This window comes from Chelonia mydas, chromosome 7 (genome assembly GCF_015237465.2).
Source record: "Chelonia mydas isolate rCheMyd1 chromosome 7, rCheMyd1.pri.v2, whole genome shotgun sequence".
NCBI lineage: Eukaryota > Metazoa > Chordata > Testudines > Cheloniidae > Chelonia > Chelonia mydas.
This window is the reverse complement of record NC_057853.1, coordinates 103263978-103282716: the sequence shown is the minus strand read 5'-3', so window position 1 is coordinate 103282716 and position 18739 is coordinate 103263978. Positions and strand designations below refer to the sequence as shown.

Sequence of the window (18739 nt, the reverse complement as noted above, 5' to 3'; positions counted from 1 at the left end):
CAGGGTTGAGAAATAAATTCCTGTTTTATACAGTAGGACAAATATTTGTTACTGAAATATTCTTATTTTACTCCTTAGAAGAAATAGAAGTTGGTTTATTGGACAAATAATATTTCCCCACATTGACCATACGGTGGCACTGCAACATAAGCATTTTTTTTTCTAAACGAGGCACCATAATATTTCAAAACCATGACGAAACACAGTCACTCACACAGTACAGCATGTTAATATTACACATGCCTGTATTAGATTTACATGTTGTATCTACATGAATCACTTTCTGCCACACAATTTTGTCTTGCCTGTTATAAAAGACCCTTTGGCTTAGTTGGAAATTATATTAATTCTTGGCAGGAAGACATTTTCAAAGCTGTAACAACTTCATTGTTTAATCGCCAGTTTATTAAGCTGAAGCATACAAGCCTATATACTGGAATCAATAGACAACAATGTATCATTTTCTATGTAAATAAGAAAGTCTGTCTATCTTGGTAAGAGGCTTTTGTTGTTGTGTTTTTACTTCATTTTTTTTCCACCTATCAAAAATTCGTAGATTTAATGCCGAGGGTCTTACAGAAAGCACATTTTGCATTCTTCTGCCGTGTTGTTGAACTTTACTACAGTGGAGACAACATTTGGAAATGGCCCTTCCCTTAGTGACTCTGGGACCAGGGTATCTCCAGCTTTCCTGATTACTATTATTCAAGAGGAATAAGTGAAAACAGTGGGTGAGACATATGTATTCTATGTATTTCAGGTTGTAAAGAGCCACTGACACACTTTGGCAAGCCTTAAAACACACTATACTGAAAATATATACATATTTTAAACTGAAGTACCATTATGGGGTTGCTGGATGGCTCTGTACTAGAGCAAACAGCACTACTACTTATGCCTCCCCTACCTGGTTTACCCCATCCATAGTGTCCAACAGTTACCATCACTGAATTATTGTCCAGCAGAGGAACAAAGGGTCTTGGGAACTGAACTATCCATCTTCTGACCCACAGAGAGCTTCTTGCCAAGTCAGGCTTCAAGTCCCTGGATAGGCAGCACTGGGAAGCTTGCATGATGCTGCCCATACTATACCTGTCCTCTGGCTAAACAGAGGGTTTGGATCTCGAGAACTGTCAGTGTGGCATCTTTGAAGACTACTAATTTACCAAACGCTATTCTACTGAGAGAGACACTAGTTTGATATTTTCTTTCCAATTCTGGGAATCAACAGTGATATCTGCACATAAATGGAAAAGTCCCATCTTACCAACCTGCTCCTGCTGTTTTACCCAGTGATGTCATAAACCTGTGTTATGATGCCGCAATTTGTCAAATTGTGATGTCACTTTTAGGCAGCACCTGAAGAGATGGGGCAATAAAAGCAGCCTAGTTAGAAAGAAGGTCACTTCCATTTTCCTCATGACTACAGTAACCTGAGAAATCAGTAATAATAATTGGCATTTGATAAAGTACAGAGTTTGTTGGAGCGCAGCAATACATCTTAAATCCAACCTTAGGACACAAAACCATGTATAAAACACCCTAGCTCTTCTCAGATATTTCTCTTTGTTTTTACATTCAATGAAGGCAAACGTAGACAGAGATCTAGCCTGTGTACATTTAGCAGCACTTCTTTTGAGCACAAGTGAAATCTGATCTTTCCAAATCTTCAATCAATCATTTTTTGGAGTATACTAGTTCCCCCCCCCCCGTTTTCCATTTTTGAATCCATAAACTTTGTACCAATTATCAGCTGGCATCCTTCCGATATGTTGCTGTACATGATCTGGTTGTGACCCAATGGTCTCTGGCTGTGGTCCCATTATTGTCCAAACTTGAGTAGGAATCCTCCAACACAAAGTCAGGGTGCTCTGGGCAATAATGTTGGTGAACAGGTAGGATGTGTTCTTCTGTACCATGAGTTAGAATTGAGTAATGCCCCAGCATGGTGCTGGGGGCAAACAAGTCTTAATACAAAAGTGTTGATCACTAAAGGTTAGACTGTGATTCAGGTTATGCCCCACAGACTGGAACTAGGGCAGGAAGCCTGGAACGCAGCATTCCCCAAGGACGGACGACAGCCAGCTGGAATACAGAAGGAGGCAGGAAGTAACCCAGGGAAGCTGACTTGAGGCTGACACAAGATACCACAGGGTGAGCGAAGGTGGAACCTGGTGGAGCGGGAGGGCCCATGTTCCTCTTCCCTCACCAAGAATTGTACCCATTTGGTGGAGCTGCTGCCTGGAAACTGAAGCCACTAGGTGGGGTTGCCGCCAAAAACTGTATCCATTAGGCAAAGCTGCTGTTTGTGGACTGCACTCACAAGGCGAGGTTGTCACCAGAGATGAACCACTGGGTGTAACAGCCACCTGGGGCCCTAACTGCCTCCCGCCCACAACCCTTTGCAACCACTGAATTCAATGGGACTATTTATGTGAGCTAGCACTGCTCAACATGGATGAATGCTGTACAATTCTAGCTCAATGCAATTTGGTCACAGTCATTCCTGATACAAAGTGCTAACAAAAATATCTTTAGCATTTATCACTGGCAAATCTGTACCACCAGTTCAGGATCTGTGCTATTGACAACTGAATGGAAACCAGAGAAAACGAACCAGTACAATGAACTCCCACAGAAAAATGTTTTTGGTAGTTTTCATCCACCTTTCCTGACTACTGATTCTGGTATACAATAGGGCTGACCACATTATTCAGTGTAAATAATATTTGTTGAAAATTTAGACCTTATTTCTGTTCACAGAATGTTTGAATCAATTCTGATTTCAGCAAATATGTCAAATATCGTAAGTATTAATTGAATAGTTCTCATGAACAATTTTGAATATAAAATGTTTGTGACCTAAAGAAGAGCTCTGTTTAAGCTTGTCTCTTTCACCAGCAGAAGTTGGTCCAATAGAAGATATTACTTCTCCCAACTTGTCTCTAAACTATTAACATTTGCTGTGTGAGAATGGGTCACCTGCATCCCATGGTATTGTTTCTGCTCTCAGATTGGATGACTGAATCTTTTTAAACAGGAGATTTGCAAATAGTGAATACCCAATGATGAACTTCTGACATGAATTTTCATTTGTGAAATGTTCAGAATTTGTGAACAATTTCCACACTATATGTCAGTCAAGGGAGAGGTGGTAAATAATAAATATGACTGCACAGACAGCAACGCAGTGAAGTCAGTATAATTATTTGCAAATATGTTTGCGCATCTGTTTTTTATTATTATTCAGCCAGCTCTACTATGGACACAGGCACAAGAGCAAAATAACAGTATCCAAAAGTAAGAGCACAATATACTAGTTAGAACTGGTTCTTTGGACTTTGGTGCATCAGCTTTAGTTGATCCAGTTTGGAGTCATTTCAGTGAAGATATCACGTAGTCCTTGAGAGAAACTATACTGAAATAAGTGTCTTTATTTGGCTATAATCCACTCTAATTTTTTTTAAAAATCAACTTTACAGTTCGAATATGCTGGGCCAAATTCCGCCTTCAATGAGATTCTGTGGGTGTAACTGAAAAGTGAATGTAGCTTGCTGTATTTTAAATAAAAAACATGAAATATTGCAAAGCTGAACTTACTTTGAACAGGGAAACAAAGAATGTGTGCAACTTCATCAGTTTATCTGCACCTATCCTACTAGAATGAAAGGCATTATATTGTCATGCATGATGCTGTATGATACCAGTGTATGAATTTAGTGATTAAGTTTTAAATGGTTTCAGAAAATCAACATGTTTCTTTATAATGGAATACTACACAATAATTCATGTAGGGCCTGATCCAAATCCCACTGAAATAAAAGACTTCCACTGATATCACTGGACTTAACATAAGACCCATTATTGGTTTCTTGGGAAAATATGTAGATGAGTGGACTCTACATATGTGCATTTAAATAAATAAAATTAAAAAAATCAAATAGAAACTTGTGTATTTCTGTTATTCTATATTATGCCAAAAAGTGAATAGCTTTTTCTTTAACTTAATACTTTCAAATTACTCATTCTTGCACTGAATATGCAATTCTTCTCTTACTACAAACTGTAGCATATTAGAGGAATTAATTAGGTTTGGGAATTACTTAAACGCAGTAATATATAAAAACATAACCAAGTGACTTTTCAATGTATCAGATTAATGGTATTACCTTACATTAATTAACTAATCTGGGTGAACAGATTCTGCACTGTGTTGATGCACTGTACTTATAAAAAAAGAATTTTGGATTTAATTCAAATAAAGATTTTAATGGCTAATGGATATTTTTTATTACTTTGGAATGAATGAGGGGAGAACATACCTTGAAAGTGACGACATAAGTGTAGTTTTAAGAGACCAATGCTAATTATGTATTGTACTGTTTTAGAGAAGATTAAACTTCAAAACCACAGTCAGACAGTGTAAAAGAACTCCTTCATTCCAAGGCTATTTCCATACTGCTCTGTTGCTGGGGGGGAAAGAAATGGCAAGAGATTGATAAGCAGGATGTTTTACATTCTCACGAGGAAAATGTGATCTAGCTTCAGTGAAATATCGTATGCTAATGGAAGAGAACTCTCATCTCATTAGTTTTGCTTCTCCTTGGAATGGATAAAATGTAAATGTGCACGCAAAAATAGACTTTAAAAAATAAAAACTCCTTAAAGCACTGTATTTGTGGAAGTGAATTTACATATTATGTCTTTTTCCATAAAAAAGCATCATCAAAAAGAACCTGCGCCAGTTTTGTATTAAAAGGCCTATAGAAGTCTCTTAGAATCGCCTTTGTTGTTGGTAACATGGGTCCCAGATTTCGGTCTTCAGGACGTCTAGTGTTTGAAGCAGGACTCTTTGTAATTAGAGCTTCTTGTTTCTCACTTATAGGCCCTGCAGTCAACAGAAAATTATTTTAATGTATTTCTTCCCAAAATGTTCATGGTAAAGAATGTAAATGGCCAAGTAAATAGGTTTGTCAAGAAAAGATTAATGGAATTTTGGTAGCAGTGGTTATGTTCCAGAATATTGGCTACGGGTTTAGTTTCGTAAAATACATTACAGTTAGAATACATGGAAATACTTTGTTTTCCTTTCATATTAATTAATCATCCATGCAATAAGCAACATAAATCATTTCTAGAGGTAGAGATGTGTTTTCAGAAAACAAATAGGACAGTAAAAATAATCATTGATGTGCATTCTTCGGTAACAATTATTTCATTTTATTCCCTAATTTTTGTTATGTTATGAAGGAGCCACCTGATACCTGTCAGGGTGAAGTTCACCCAGTCAAACAGTGCAGCACTTATTTCTGACTTCAGTCCTCTTTAAGGACTTTGGTGGGATAAGTGGTGTTATGACGACTCTTAGTATACGAGAAACTTTACCCCTCCTGAATGGTACTTGTGCACTGCAGGCTTGATTGTGCTAGCACTGACCTCTTTCAGTGCAACTTAGATGAGAGGAGCAGGGGCCAGACCCCTTATGTGTCCAATCTGCTAAATCTAATTACCTAGACCAATGTTTGGACTCAACCAGGTTAATGTGCAGCCACATCTCCATAATCCTCCTCCTACTGTCTTCCCAATATCAGGCATTGTTCTGTCTGCCAATGTTGTTCTGACAATCAGCAACTGATGTCTCAGTCAATGACAGTCAAAACATATTCCCCAAGACACTAGAAATTTTGCCTTTTATAATACTCAGATTCTGGATTTGCTGATTTGGCAACGAAACACATCATACCATTGAAGCATTTCACCTGGCTGTCTAGATCACTTGGGCCAGCTCTTGCTCCTGCTGCAGTTCATGACAAAAACTCCCACTGACATTAACAGAAGTAGGATCAGGCCCTACATGCTCGAACACATGCACGAAGTACCAGGTTTCTGATTTTATAACATCGTTATTAATTCTTTGTACACTTTCTTGCACTGTCCTTACTCAGACAAAACTCCCATTGAAAACAATGCACGCTTTGGAACCAATGGTAATTTTGTTTGAGTTAGGACAGCACAATTTGCCCCTCTGTGAACACAGATGCACATCTTGGATGTTGTCTCTCCATAAGCATTAACAATCCAGAATGTAAGCATGACTTTTGCACTTCACTCAAACCAGCTAGGTGATGCCTACCTAAATCCAGAAACTGGAACACAACATGCATGGTGTATTTAACATTGGACGCATGATCCTCTAAGCGGAGAACTAGTATCTGACCCTTGTCGAAAACAGTCAGCCAGTCCAAGAGATACACAACATAAAGGCCAACCTGTAGCCTCACCTACAAAAAACAAAACAAAAAAGTTGAGTTAATTCATTGATTCTATCTTGTATCAAAATTAATGAATATTCATCCCGCTGTTCTCCATGGGAAGGAAAATCTATTTTGGATTTGATCTAGAAGATTTTAAAAATATGATGCCTAGAAAAAGTTTAAACCTTGATCATGTAGCTCTTATGCATGAAGTAGTGCTATTGACTTCAGTTGGGCTACTTACATAATTAAATCCTTCAGAGTTGGACCCCTATATTTGTAAATTATATCTCAATTCAGTAAGGGCCTGAGCCCAGGTGCTTAGGGCCTCGTCCTGCGAAGTGCTGAGCACTCTGACCCTCAACCATTGAACTGAATAGGTATTCATGGAGATGTTTAAAGCTAAACATATGTACAAGTACACTCACCTTCATCAGGGCCCAAAGGTGCAGATCTGAGCACAATGGTAGCTCAAGGCACTCAGCACCTTTCAGAAATGTCTTACAAACCTTATGATGTATTGGGGTTGCAATTCATTCCTCTTATCTTATCAAACAAGCATTCTGTAAGGATACTTTATACTCACAGAATATACCAAACAGAAAATACTTCCATAAAACCTCTTCGGTTTTGATATGATCAAAATATCTGCACCACCCTTCAGCTGTTGGACTGTTCCGTAGAATGGCATGAATTGCTATGGCACAAGCCTAATTTTTTCAAGCCAATTAGAATCTGTTATCTTTTGCTTGATGAAGAACGATCACCGGATAGTTGGGCCTGGCAGATTCAACCTCACAAATGTCCAGAAGGAAAAGGTCACCAACCTTATCTTAAAATGAAGATGGCGGAGGACTTGTGTACTATTAAACTATACTCCTGTTAGTCAATATTAGTAATTCCTAGAGAACCAAACAGATGCTCAGATGCTGAAGTTAGGGGTATGGCATAAATAACTAGATAGATTTAGTAGTACACCGGCTAACTGTTCAACAGAAGACTTATACTGTATTATACTGTAGAGGAAAATATGATCCTTCTCTTTTATGTGAAGGGACAAATTTTCAGTCTGGCATTAACCTGGTCTCCATTTTTGCTCGATTGTGCACGAACATTTAAGGGTGCAGTTTAGGCTTCTTAAAACTCCAAGTTCCTGTTTGTACCCATGTTTGTTTCTTTTTTACTCGTTCAGACACAGAAACAGAAAGGAGGATGTGAAAACCTGCCTTTGATAAAAGAAGCTTGGTGCACCTTGGAGTCACAGTCAGCATAGAATTGACAAAAGCAGACAACTATGTCTTGTGCTCTTTTAGTTGACTTGAGTAATCGCAGTTATGACCCAAATACTGCTGAAAGAAGTCAAGTTTTGAATCATTACTACAGCAATGGAGAGATTATTATAATTAATCTATAAAACAACCTACACATCAATAAACAGGAAGTCATTTGAAAAGAAACACTCTGCTTTCTGAATTGCCAGTAAAGCACAGAAGGAACATTAATCTGATCCAACTATTGTCAGATCATTGTTATTAAATTACAATTACAAATCAAGAACATAAATGGAATATTCTGGTTTCTACTTTTATGAGATGATAAGTAGAGAAACTAATCTATGCAACCTGACTCAAAATCTATTCAAACTTAAAGAGCCAATTTTCCAAAGCAATCTCTGCATATGCACTTTCAAAACTGCACATCTACATTTTGGGCACTTAAGTTTTAATACCTGAGTTTTTGCAAGCCGAAAAACTTTTGATTTGCATTAGAGTAGCTGTTTGCATGTACAAAACAGTCTTTGGGCACACAGATTTAGAAACTGACATTCAAAAGTTCTCTCAACAAATTCAGTCCTTACTCTTGGCTCAGATGTTATGTGGAATATTTCCTTTCTGAGTAAACAGTTCCCACAGTTTATTAACTCATTGTATTATTATTATTTATTTGTACCATATGGTACAAAGTTCCTCCTCTGCCTTGGTGGGTCCTGCGCTATTGGTGGATTTGCTCGCCTCAGAGATTCACGGCAGCCCTCAGTTTGGCCACTTTTGCTATGGCTCAAACCTGCCGTCCACTCAGCTGACCTCATCACTGGCCAGCAGGGAAAAAAGGAAAGAACAATTTCTGCAGTCTCTCTGGCCCACCTAGTGGGTCGGGGGACAGGCCAGGGACCTTCCCCTCTGGTGGGACCCACAGTCTAGGGCAACTCCTCCTGTATCCAATAGGCAGTTGGGGGGATTGGGGGAACCCGGGTCCTCCCTCTACTCTGGGGTCCAGCCCAGGGCCCTGTGGATTGCAGCTGTCTACAATGTTTCTTGTAACAGCTGTGTGACAGCTACAACTCCCTGGGCTACTTCCCCATGGCCTCTTCCCAACACCTTCTTTATCCTCACCACAGGACCTTCCTCCTGATATCTGATAACGCTTGTACTCCTCAGTCCTCCAGCAATATGCTTTCTCGCTCTCAGCTCCTTGCGCCCTCTTGCACACGCCTCACTAACTGAAGTGAGGTCCTTTTTAACCCAGGTGCTCTGATTAGCCTGCCTGTCCTAATTGATTCTAGTAGCTTCTTAATTGGTTCCAGGTGTCCTAATTAGCCTCCCTGCCATAATTGGTTCCAGCAACTTCCTGATTATTCTGGAACAACCCATTATCTTACTCAGGGAAAAGGGACCTGCTTAACCTAGGGCTAATGTATCTACCTTCTATCACACTCCTGTAGCCATCTGGCCTGACCCTGTCACACACAGTAGTGCCCAGAGGTACAATCATGATCATTACAAACCATTATGCCAGGTACTGAACAAACATACAATAGAAGACAGTTCCTTTTCCAAAAATCTTACAATCTAATAATTATGGTTATCTTAGAAACTGTGACCTGACATTAGTTTTGGGCTGCTTGTGAGTTACAGGGTAACCTATGCAGCAAAATTCCTTAGGTACATATTGTATATAATGCAAAAATTTAGGGAAAGTATCCCCACCACCACCATTACATGCCAGAGCTATAAGCTCTAAATAATTTATTTTAACTATTAGCCTCACATATTGCAGTATTACAGGATCAGAGCCACATTATTCTAGACACTATACAATCATACAGCAAATCATCTACGTGTATTCCTCATCTTTATTCCTCTTTCTCCCAACAGGATGGTACTGGGGCAAGTAAGAAACCAGTATCAGTTGTATAATGTAGGTTGGGATACTGTATTTTATAGCATTACTGAGCTTCTACCCAAACAGAGAATTCTGGGATAGAATTAACACTCACTTAATCCAGTAAGAACTTCAAACATGAAGTCCCTTGGTTGTCCAGGATAGTCACCTTCACTTCTTTTTGGACATCTGAAAAAATGGCATGATACACAGGCCTGTGTTTTGCCACTGTTGTTCCAAAACAAAATCCCCTTTTCAGGAAAGTCATTTGCTTTCCCCCTATAAATTATGCAGTGCAACTGAGCATTTCCCAAAGAATCCTCCCTGACTGCAGTCTCTCCAATTTTAGTTTGACACCCCTGGCTCTCCTTCCCTTTCTTTGGTTAATATACTTTCTATTGATGGTAAGTGAAGATAAATTGATGAACGCCCCTTCTCTGTACAGAGGGTTACTTATCAGCAGTGGCAATCACTATGCTACTTTTTCTTCTAGTCTCTTAGGAGTACTTTTTTCTGCTGTAGTCACAGACCTACTGATCTAACATCCAAGGTCATAGAAAAAAAATCTAGTCTTTCAATATATAACAAATTACACATATATAGACTTTGCCAGCTATGCCTGAGAGGAAGCTGAAAAGTCCATTCAGGAGCCTGGCTGGCATTCCATGCTTTATTAAGGATACCCATTGGTAGCTTTCTGGAAATATAAATGATCTCAAAAGAAAGAACAATGAGTTAATTTTCAGAAGTACCTTCTTCAAGGTGCTGTCTAAGAAGAGGAATAAACTGTGGAACAAATGATGATGGTCTAGGCACCTGGAGGAATACGAGGGGTCTGAGCAAGTGTATTCATGCCACAATGCAACTACATTTGTGCAAGGGAGACAGTTGGCAAGAACTGCATTACAGTGGTGCAATTCCCAGAGTGGGCATGATAGTCAGTCTCTGAGGAGGAAGGAGACTGTTGTAGCCAAAGATTTTAATTTTTTGTTCATTTATTGTGCGATGTTATGATTAACTAATATGTTATGTCATATATAATCGTTGTATGCTAAATAGAGTTAAGTTGTAGGATTATAGAAGTACAAGATGGATCAGTAGTTAGAAGTGACAATTATGTATTAGGTATCTAAGTAAGTAGGGCTGAAACACAAGGCCTACAGGCTGAGACCTGTAAGATGTCATCTTAGCCATACTAGGCCATAGGCTTAAAAAATGCTTGGCATAAGTAAGTGACCAAAGATACTGTGATACTGTGAAAAATTAACAGCGAAATGTTTTGCTTACAAGATACCCAGTAGTCATATTTTTCTAATACATGCCTTAGCTGCAGGGTACACTATGTGCATAAATACTAATGAGGTATAGTCAGAATCTCATTATAAAAAGAGGGTGTCCAGACCAGGAAAACTGAGCTCCCTATGGGAAAACTCCAGCAGGAACCATCCCGCTACTAAATGATCAACTGGCAAGGAAGCCATCAGACCTTAAGAATATCATTAAGGATGTGAGAATAGCTATATTTATAACTTGTGCAGAGGTCTTTATAGAATTTTTATATGCATGAGTAATCATAACTTTAATTTTAACTTGAATAAAATTTGTAAAACAGACTAGACCTTGTACTTGTAAATGTGGGAGTGGTCCAGATCCTTGGTCTTTATGTGTTCCTAGAGACTAAATCTGAAACAAGTAGCAGAGGTGACTTTCTCTCTGTTGAGCTTGAAACTGTAGCCACTAGAGCCGAACCCCTGCTGGTGTAATACCACATTACAAAATTCACTTTAAATTAAAAAAAAAAAAAAAAAAAAAAAAAGAAGGCTATTCTGTCTCTCTTTCAACTTCCATTTCTGGACGACCGGAATAGCAACAATAAGGAACATGGGGCTTGATTCCCATTCCCAGTACGGGAAAGACTCTCACTGACTTCAATGGGCTTTGGCTTGGGCCTATGATGCATGATTTCCTCTGAGGTTTTTAGTAACTCGAGGAAATGACGATGAGATGAAATTTACTGTAATCTGGAGAGAGAGGAGGAGTAAAGTGTCCTTCCACCCAAATCAAGAAAATGGGAGGTAAAGGGCTAGATCACACACACCTGGTGCTTTACAAATGCATCCCACAGTAAACATGAGATACTGCTATGTATCTCTAGATAGATAGATAGATATTTGCAAAAACCCTTTTTTCACCCTCAAACAAAATATAGAAACAAATCAACACTAAAAATGTGGATTTTGGACCAAGCACACTGAGATTTAGCCCTTTTCTGCTGTGCACAGTTTTAAAAAAGCGTGAGAGAGAGCACATTTAATCTAGCTATCAATAGCCTTTTCTTGGGAAAAAAAAAAATCCAGCATAAATGATGTATTCTTACTTGCAGTTCGGAAATTGCCTTATCTTTGCCAGAGCTATTTTTTGGATAGGTTTGCAAGTGAAGATTAAACTGTAATCTTTGCTAAATGTGTTCTTCATGCTCCTGCCCACGAGAACCAATGTATTTTTACTGCTGGCGCTCATCAGGGAACAGACTGAAGAGACAGCTGAGCCAGCACATCAGTTTTTACATGCATGAATATATTTTTATGTCACCAACTTAAAAAAAAAAAAAAAAGGAGGAAAGTTTGTTGGTAGTCACAAACTGAACCACATCTTGATTATAATTATAATTATTATTAATAGTTTGCTAAGGATCCTGGTATTTTAATAATCCAGACAAAATGTTCTATTGTTAAGCAAGGAATCAAAATGTTACTGGAAATACATACAGGCATGGCATTGTTCAGAGTGTTGTTGTAGACACAGGCTCTCAGTGAGTAATCCAGCATGCAATTTTCAAACAGCTGCAGGGAATCTGCCACTTTTTCATGAAAGTCTTCTGCGGATTTATTCGCACTTGCAAAGTACAGATAATCCGAGTACAATCTGTGAATGAAATACATGTGTAAATGATGAATGAAATTCAAGAAAATCAATTTATATTATTGAAAATAAGATAGCAACGTTACTTGAGACAAGAGGGCCTGAATGTAACATTTACCCATTAGTAGCTTATCCAAAACCTGCTGAAGTTGATTTCAGCAGGCTTTGGCTCAGACCTTAAGGGTCCAATCCTGTGAGTTGCTAAGCATCCTCCACTCTTATTAAAGTCAGCATCTAACAGGATTAGGCCCTAAGTAGTTAGGAGCCAATGCTTTTCTGAAGAGAAACTCTTGAAATATATCTTTTTGTTTATTTTGTATTAATTATTGTTATTCTGTATTGCAGTAATGCCTAGAAGCTCCAACTAAAAAGGGTCCTATTGTGCTAAGCTCTGAATGAACCCATAGTAAGAGACAAACCCTGCCTCAAACAGCTTACTGTCTAAACAGACAAGATGGACAAAGAGTGGGAGAAGAAACCGAGGCAAAGAAAAGTAGAGTGACTTTTCCAAGACAGCCCGTAGGAGAGCTGGAAATAGAAACCAGGTTTCCTGAGTCCTAGTCCACACTGCCTCTCTGTATGCTTGGTATGCAACGTGATGAGGAGCTGTATCGTGGCACAATCTGTGGTCTCACTCCTGCTGTCTCTATTCAGGCAAAGTTCCCATTTAGTTCAATAGGAGTTTTGCCTGAGTAAGAACTACAGCACCTACGGTCCACATATATATACACAATACCAATATTATCAGCAACCATGCTGCAATACCTTGCTCTGCAGCTATTTACTAGCCATCTCAGCCATACAAATTTGAATTACAGTGCAAATGGCAGGGTGCACTGTGATTTCAAATATGAAATATTTGTGCAAATCATTTCAAACATTTATAGTTGCTTAAATATTACAAGACAAAGATGACTTAAATTCTGGTTCATTTGGATGGAAATAAAAGTGTAAAATGAAATATTTATTTTATTTGTTTTTAATCCCTGGGACTCTGATTAGAATCTCTAGATGTCAACATCATTTTAAAACCGAACATAAGGGAAATGCCAGGATGTGACAAACAAAAGATAGTTTATCACCCTTTGAATGAGATACATATGTCATTTTCACCTGTTTGGGGCTCATGAGATATATCCAGAGTCCTGAAAATTCTGCACCACTTCAGAGCCAATCGCTGCAGCAAGGGTGAGAGTACAGAAGTATTAGGAGCCCAAAGAATCCATTCTTGGACACAGAATTCGAGAGACCCTGAATACACTTCACTCTCCGTAAGAGCATATGTTTATGTAAATCATGATCTAAATGTAAAAGTGGATTTTATTTCACAGCTATAATGCTGGAGGAACACTGAATCCACTTCCATCTTCGATGCCCTTCCCATTTTTATTAAACCAAAAATATCAGGCTGGCCAGAGATTTCCACAGAAGCTTTAAAATACTACTTTTTATTTAGAGAGGTTAGGCCCTGTTTCAGCAAAGCACTCTGCACACGAGCACTCCCACTGGAGTCAAGCATGTGCTTCAGTGCTTTGGTGGATCAGGGCATTTATCACAGTATAAGTTTATGAACTCCTAACTCATCTAAAAAATGGAAAGACAGAAAGAAAGGACAAATGAAAGGGTGAGAGTAAGTAGAGGAGAGAGAGGCTGGAGGAATAAAAGGATAGCGTTTCATATAGACAGACTTAATTTCTGAACTTTTAGATTTGTTTTTAATTTCATTTTTACATATTCAAAAAACAGTACTGAAAACTTGAGAAAAATTGAGAAACTGATGATGAGACACTAAGGGCTCTGTGCAACCTTTTCTCAAACCAGTGAACATCGACTCATGCAAGTAGCCCTATTGACTTCAAAGAGTATGTCTACACTACAGCTGGAAGCGTGCCTCCAACCCAAGTAGATGGACTTGCACTTGGTCTGCTTGAGCTAGAGTGCTAAAAATAGCAGTGTGGACATTGCATGGGCAGCAGCTCAGGCTAGCCACCCGAGTCCAAGCCCACCCAACACCCTGGATCCGACACAACACCATTGTGGGATGGGCAGTGGCTAGCCCAAGCCACTGCCCATCCCACAATGTCCACATTGCTATTTTTAGTATGCTAGCTGGAGCAGAGCTAGTGCAGGTCTGTCTATCCGGGCTGGGAGGCTCTCTCCTAGCTGCATTGTAGACATACATACCCAGTGCTCGCTTAAATAAGACTTCACCAATATGAATAAGGCTTGCACAATCAGATCCTTAGCTGGCAATGTCTGGAGGAAGGACATGATTTGTATTTACTTCAAAAAGCAAAAGATAATCTGTAGCTGTCTGTCACCAGAGACCCAATTAAGAGCCCTGTCCAGTATGGTTTCTAATTTTTGGCCACTCCCCAGCCCAGCAATTCTGTTAGCAGATTGAAGAGAATTTCCATAGAGAAATATAGATCGTGTTTGGAAAATTTAACTGGTAGGCAGTCAGAGCTTTCTGTTATTACATTTCTGCTCCTTGGCAAAATTTCAAGTGTGCATTGATTCCTCTAGATTTATCTGCAGAAGTGGTATGGGATTGGGCCTACATTAGTTGCATCTTTCTGTTTATGTACTGAAACAAAACTGGTTCACCTGTGTTGTTGAAGTTAACAGTTTTTAGCAATATTCTACTACAACAGGAGAGAGGATTAGAATTCAAAATTATGTTAATAAGTTGGATAATTAATCTGAAAACACTAATATGAAATTCAATAATGACAAGTGTAAAGTTCTGCACTTAGGAAGGAAAAACCAAATACACAAATACAACATGTAGTATGACTAGTTAGGCAGCGGTACTGCAGAAAAGGGGCTTTTAGTGGATTACAAATTAAATGAGAGTCAACAGTGTGATGCTGCTGGAAAAAAGGCAACTGTCACTCTGGGTTGTATTAACAGGAGTGCTATATGTAAGCCATGGGAAGTAATAGTTCCACTCTACTCGGCACTAGTGAGGCGTTAGCTGGAGAGTCCAGTTTTGGGCACCATACTTTCAGAAAGATGTGGACAACTGGAGACACTCCAGAGGAGAGCAAAAAAAAATATATAAGTAAATATAGGGAAAATGTGAAAGAATTAGGCTTGCTTAGTCTAGAGAAGAGAAGACTGAGAATGGATGTAACATCTTCAAATATATAAAAGGTTGTTATAAAGAGGACAGAGATTAATCATTGTCCATGTCCACAGAACGTAGGACAAGAAGTAATCGGTTTAGTTTGCAGCAAGGGAGATTTAAGTTAGATATTAGGAAAAACTTTCAAACCATAAGAATAGTTAACCACTGGACCAGGTTACCTAGGGAGGTTGTGGAATCCTTCTTGGAGCTTTTCACAAACAGGTTAGACACACATCTGTCAGGAATGATCTAGGTACACTTAACTCTGCCTTGACACAGAGGGATAGACTAGATGGCCTCATTAGGTCTCTTCTCGCCCTACGTTTCTGACTGTGCACAGTCACAGACACATTTCAGTGCTCTGTTTAAGGACTGCTTCTCATGGCCACCAATGGATTTAATCCTGTCCTGTTATTTTTGCTTATAGGAAATACTGATACTTTTTAAGTATCAAGCGCCTCAGCCTCTCTACTTCAAAATTATTCTTCTCTTTAAGGAGAAGGCCATAGAGTTAAAAGTAAGCTATAACTGTAACTGTATGATTCTCAAGCACATCACTCCAATCCAGTCGCAGAAACACCAGTTCTCTTAAGGAACGTGTTGACAAGATTCCATGATGAGAAGTGAAGGGAACAGGCTTCTGGCAGGAAAATCCTACTATCCATCCGGAAATTTCAATTCCCCTCCTAGCACCTGAGGGAGAGAACCAAGGCTCTGCATATTTCCCATCCATCTGCAAAGATGAGGAGGGAAATACCAGTTGAGCAGCCAAATGTTGGAGATAGATTCTAGGAAAGCCATGAAGAGGTAGGGGGGTGGGAGATCTTACTCTCTCACAGGCCTCCATGCAGTCCTGTAGGGTCAGGCCACAACCTGCCCCTAAATAAACGGATTAGTGTAATCTGATTAAAAAAAAAAGTGTGGTAATTGTCAGAGTAGAAGGCACCAGCTTTTAGTGTTTGGCTGATGAAGGCAGGCAGGGAAATGTATGCCCCTTTAAGCCCCTACTCACTGACAAGAAACAGCCACTAAGTATTTGGCTGCCCGGATTATTTTGCTGCCTTAGGCATCTGTCTGTTCTGGTGTATATGGAAGATCAGGCTGCAGAGTAGAGGATATGAGAAAAAGATGGGGGAGAAGCTGAGGGACAGAAACAGCAGAGTTTAGTTATATGTGGCAGGCATTAAGCACGCAGCAGTATCTTCTCCTGGAAGTGTATAGTAATACATGTGCGTGCAAAGACTGCTGTTTGCTAATGGCACGTTAACAAAAACCCTAAATGAGGATCAGGCTGGAAGAATCTCTCTCCAGGAGAACAGGATCAGGCTGACAGTTCTTGCCATCCAGGGTACAGGAGAACAGGCGCTTGCAGGAGGAACGGAGCCAGCAAGAATCATTTTGAAGATGAGCCATAACTGCAGTTTGTTTAAAAGGTTTAATTTTTCTGATTATTTGTTCTAATCATCCAAAATAATGTTTTTAAAATTGAAGAGCTGCTGACAAATTATGGAAAGCATTTCTCTCTCCACTCAACTGCCTACATTTTCTATATTTTTTTCCATCTGTTTTTCAATTCTAGGGACATCTGCATGAAAATAAAATCTTTGTTGATTAGGATTTCAGCTGCTCCTGGTACTTATTGCTCACTTGAAGTCATTATACTCAATCATAAGTTAACACAAGTAAATAACGTGGCCATGACTGTTATGGCACCCACAAAGGATTATGAAACAACTCAACCCTGATATAAGCACGTGCGACTCCAATTGAAACCAGTGGGACAATTTCTGATCTCAATTGCACTGGGAATCTACACAACTGATGTCACTGGGAACTTTCCCATTGAATTCACTGGAAGCAGAATCAGGCCCTAAATGCAGAATGACTGTATTGAGCCAAAGGACAGAATAAGGGGTTCGTGCGGTGTACTGGCTGTCCAAGGCCCATATGAGCCTTGCAGCAGCTGAAGACAAGCCTGGCCACACCCCTTCCCATAATCCTGACTGCACCAACACATTCCAGAATGCCCTCTGTACCAGCAGTCTCTTAATGTAATTGACAGCAGAATCTGGACCAATGAGAGTTGCAGCCTTTTATGACAGGGCTAAACTCGCTCCTATGATTTCAGATGAGGCACAAGCAAAAAGGGCCAATGAAATCCTAAACAGACAGAATCTACTTCCCTGTAAATACCGAGTTAGTGAAATGGAACCCACTTTTTGTCTCACCCATATTATAACTGGCAAAGTGAAACACCCATATTACAGAGGGTGGTAAAGTAATGAGAAAATTCTGGATAAGTAACATGAGGGAGGTACTTCAACCAGCTCTCTTGCATAAAATTACCATGTCTTAAACCCTAAGATCAGGAGGAGCATTTAACAGTTGGGAAATGCGTTTCCTGACACAGAGGATAGGAAGAGCTGGCATGGCTCTTTATCGCTCACAAACAGGGAGGGGCCACTCTGGCAGTTCCTGTTTTGCAAAGTCATGATGTCAGGAAATCTAGTCAAGGAGAAACCACAGCAGATGACCTGCCACCTAATACCATGCAACCTGACTGGATACACCAGCATCAGGGGTGGAGCTGATGTGATGCTCCTGGGTTAAACATTTCAGTGCCAACTCCCACTCTCCTCCACCAGTGCAAATGGAAGGGATGTGCCCTGCTTTATTACGAAACATGTTCAGAATGCCTGCCTGGGATGACTTCTTATTAAATATTTATATGTTGATTGATGTAAATCAAAGCAATTTAGATAACTGATTTTAATCATGATTTCAAATCAGCAAGCAGGAAACTTTGATTTAAGTCATGCTTTGCATTTGTACTTTAGTTATTTTTTTGAAGAGTTTGATTCTTATTGGTTGATACCAATAAACCATATTGATTGGCAATTAAATATAGCCTTCACATTAATTTTGGTGCTTCATTTGGCTCACAAGAAGGATACACTACACTACACACACACTTATTTAAGTAGTTATATCACTTATTTATTAAAATTCCTAAATTTTATATTTTTAATTTGTTATAAAATGGTGAATGATGCATTCTTTATTTATTAAAAGGCAATTAATTTTTACTTGAGATTTGTGTCAAGTTATATTTTGATGGAAATTCAATTAAATATGCACAACACTAGCATTTTAAGGTCTTTTTATTGAATAAAACTACTGTAAAAGTGCTGGATAAATAAGGAAAAAAATTATCTAGAAGCTTATCAAAACATGTTTTGCATTTAAAACTAACTGATTTATTACACAAAAG

General features: G+C 39.1%; 1 protein-coding gene across 9 annotated transcripts in view; it reads right to left on the bottom strand.

Moving 5' to 3' along the window:
* Nucleotides 1–364: 364 nt before the first annotated feature.
* CHST15 (carbohydrate sulfotransferase 15) overlaps nt 365–18739 on the bottom strand; it is a 109612-nt gene continuing 91237 nt past the window's right edge. For all 9 annotated transcript variants that reach the window (XM_043551076.1, XM_037904062.2, XM_007053057.4 and 6 more), the window contains 3 exons: nt 12185–12341; nt 6134–6281; nt 365–4888 (listed from right to left, as the gene is read on the bottom strand). In XM_043551076.1, coding sequence (XP_043407011.1) covers nt 4698–4888; nt 6134–6281; nt 12185–12341 — 496 coding nt within the window. In that variant the 3' untranslated portion in view covers nt 365–4697. The remainder of the gene's footprint in view (nt 4889–6133; nt 6282–12184; nt 12342–18739) is intronic.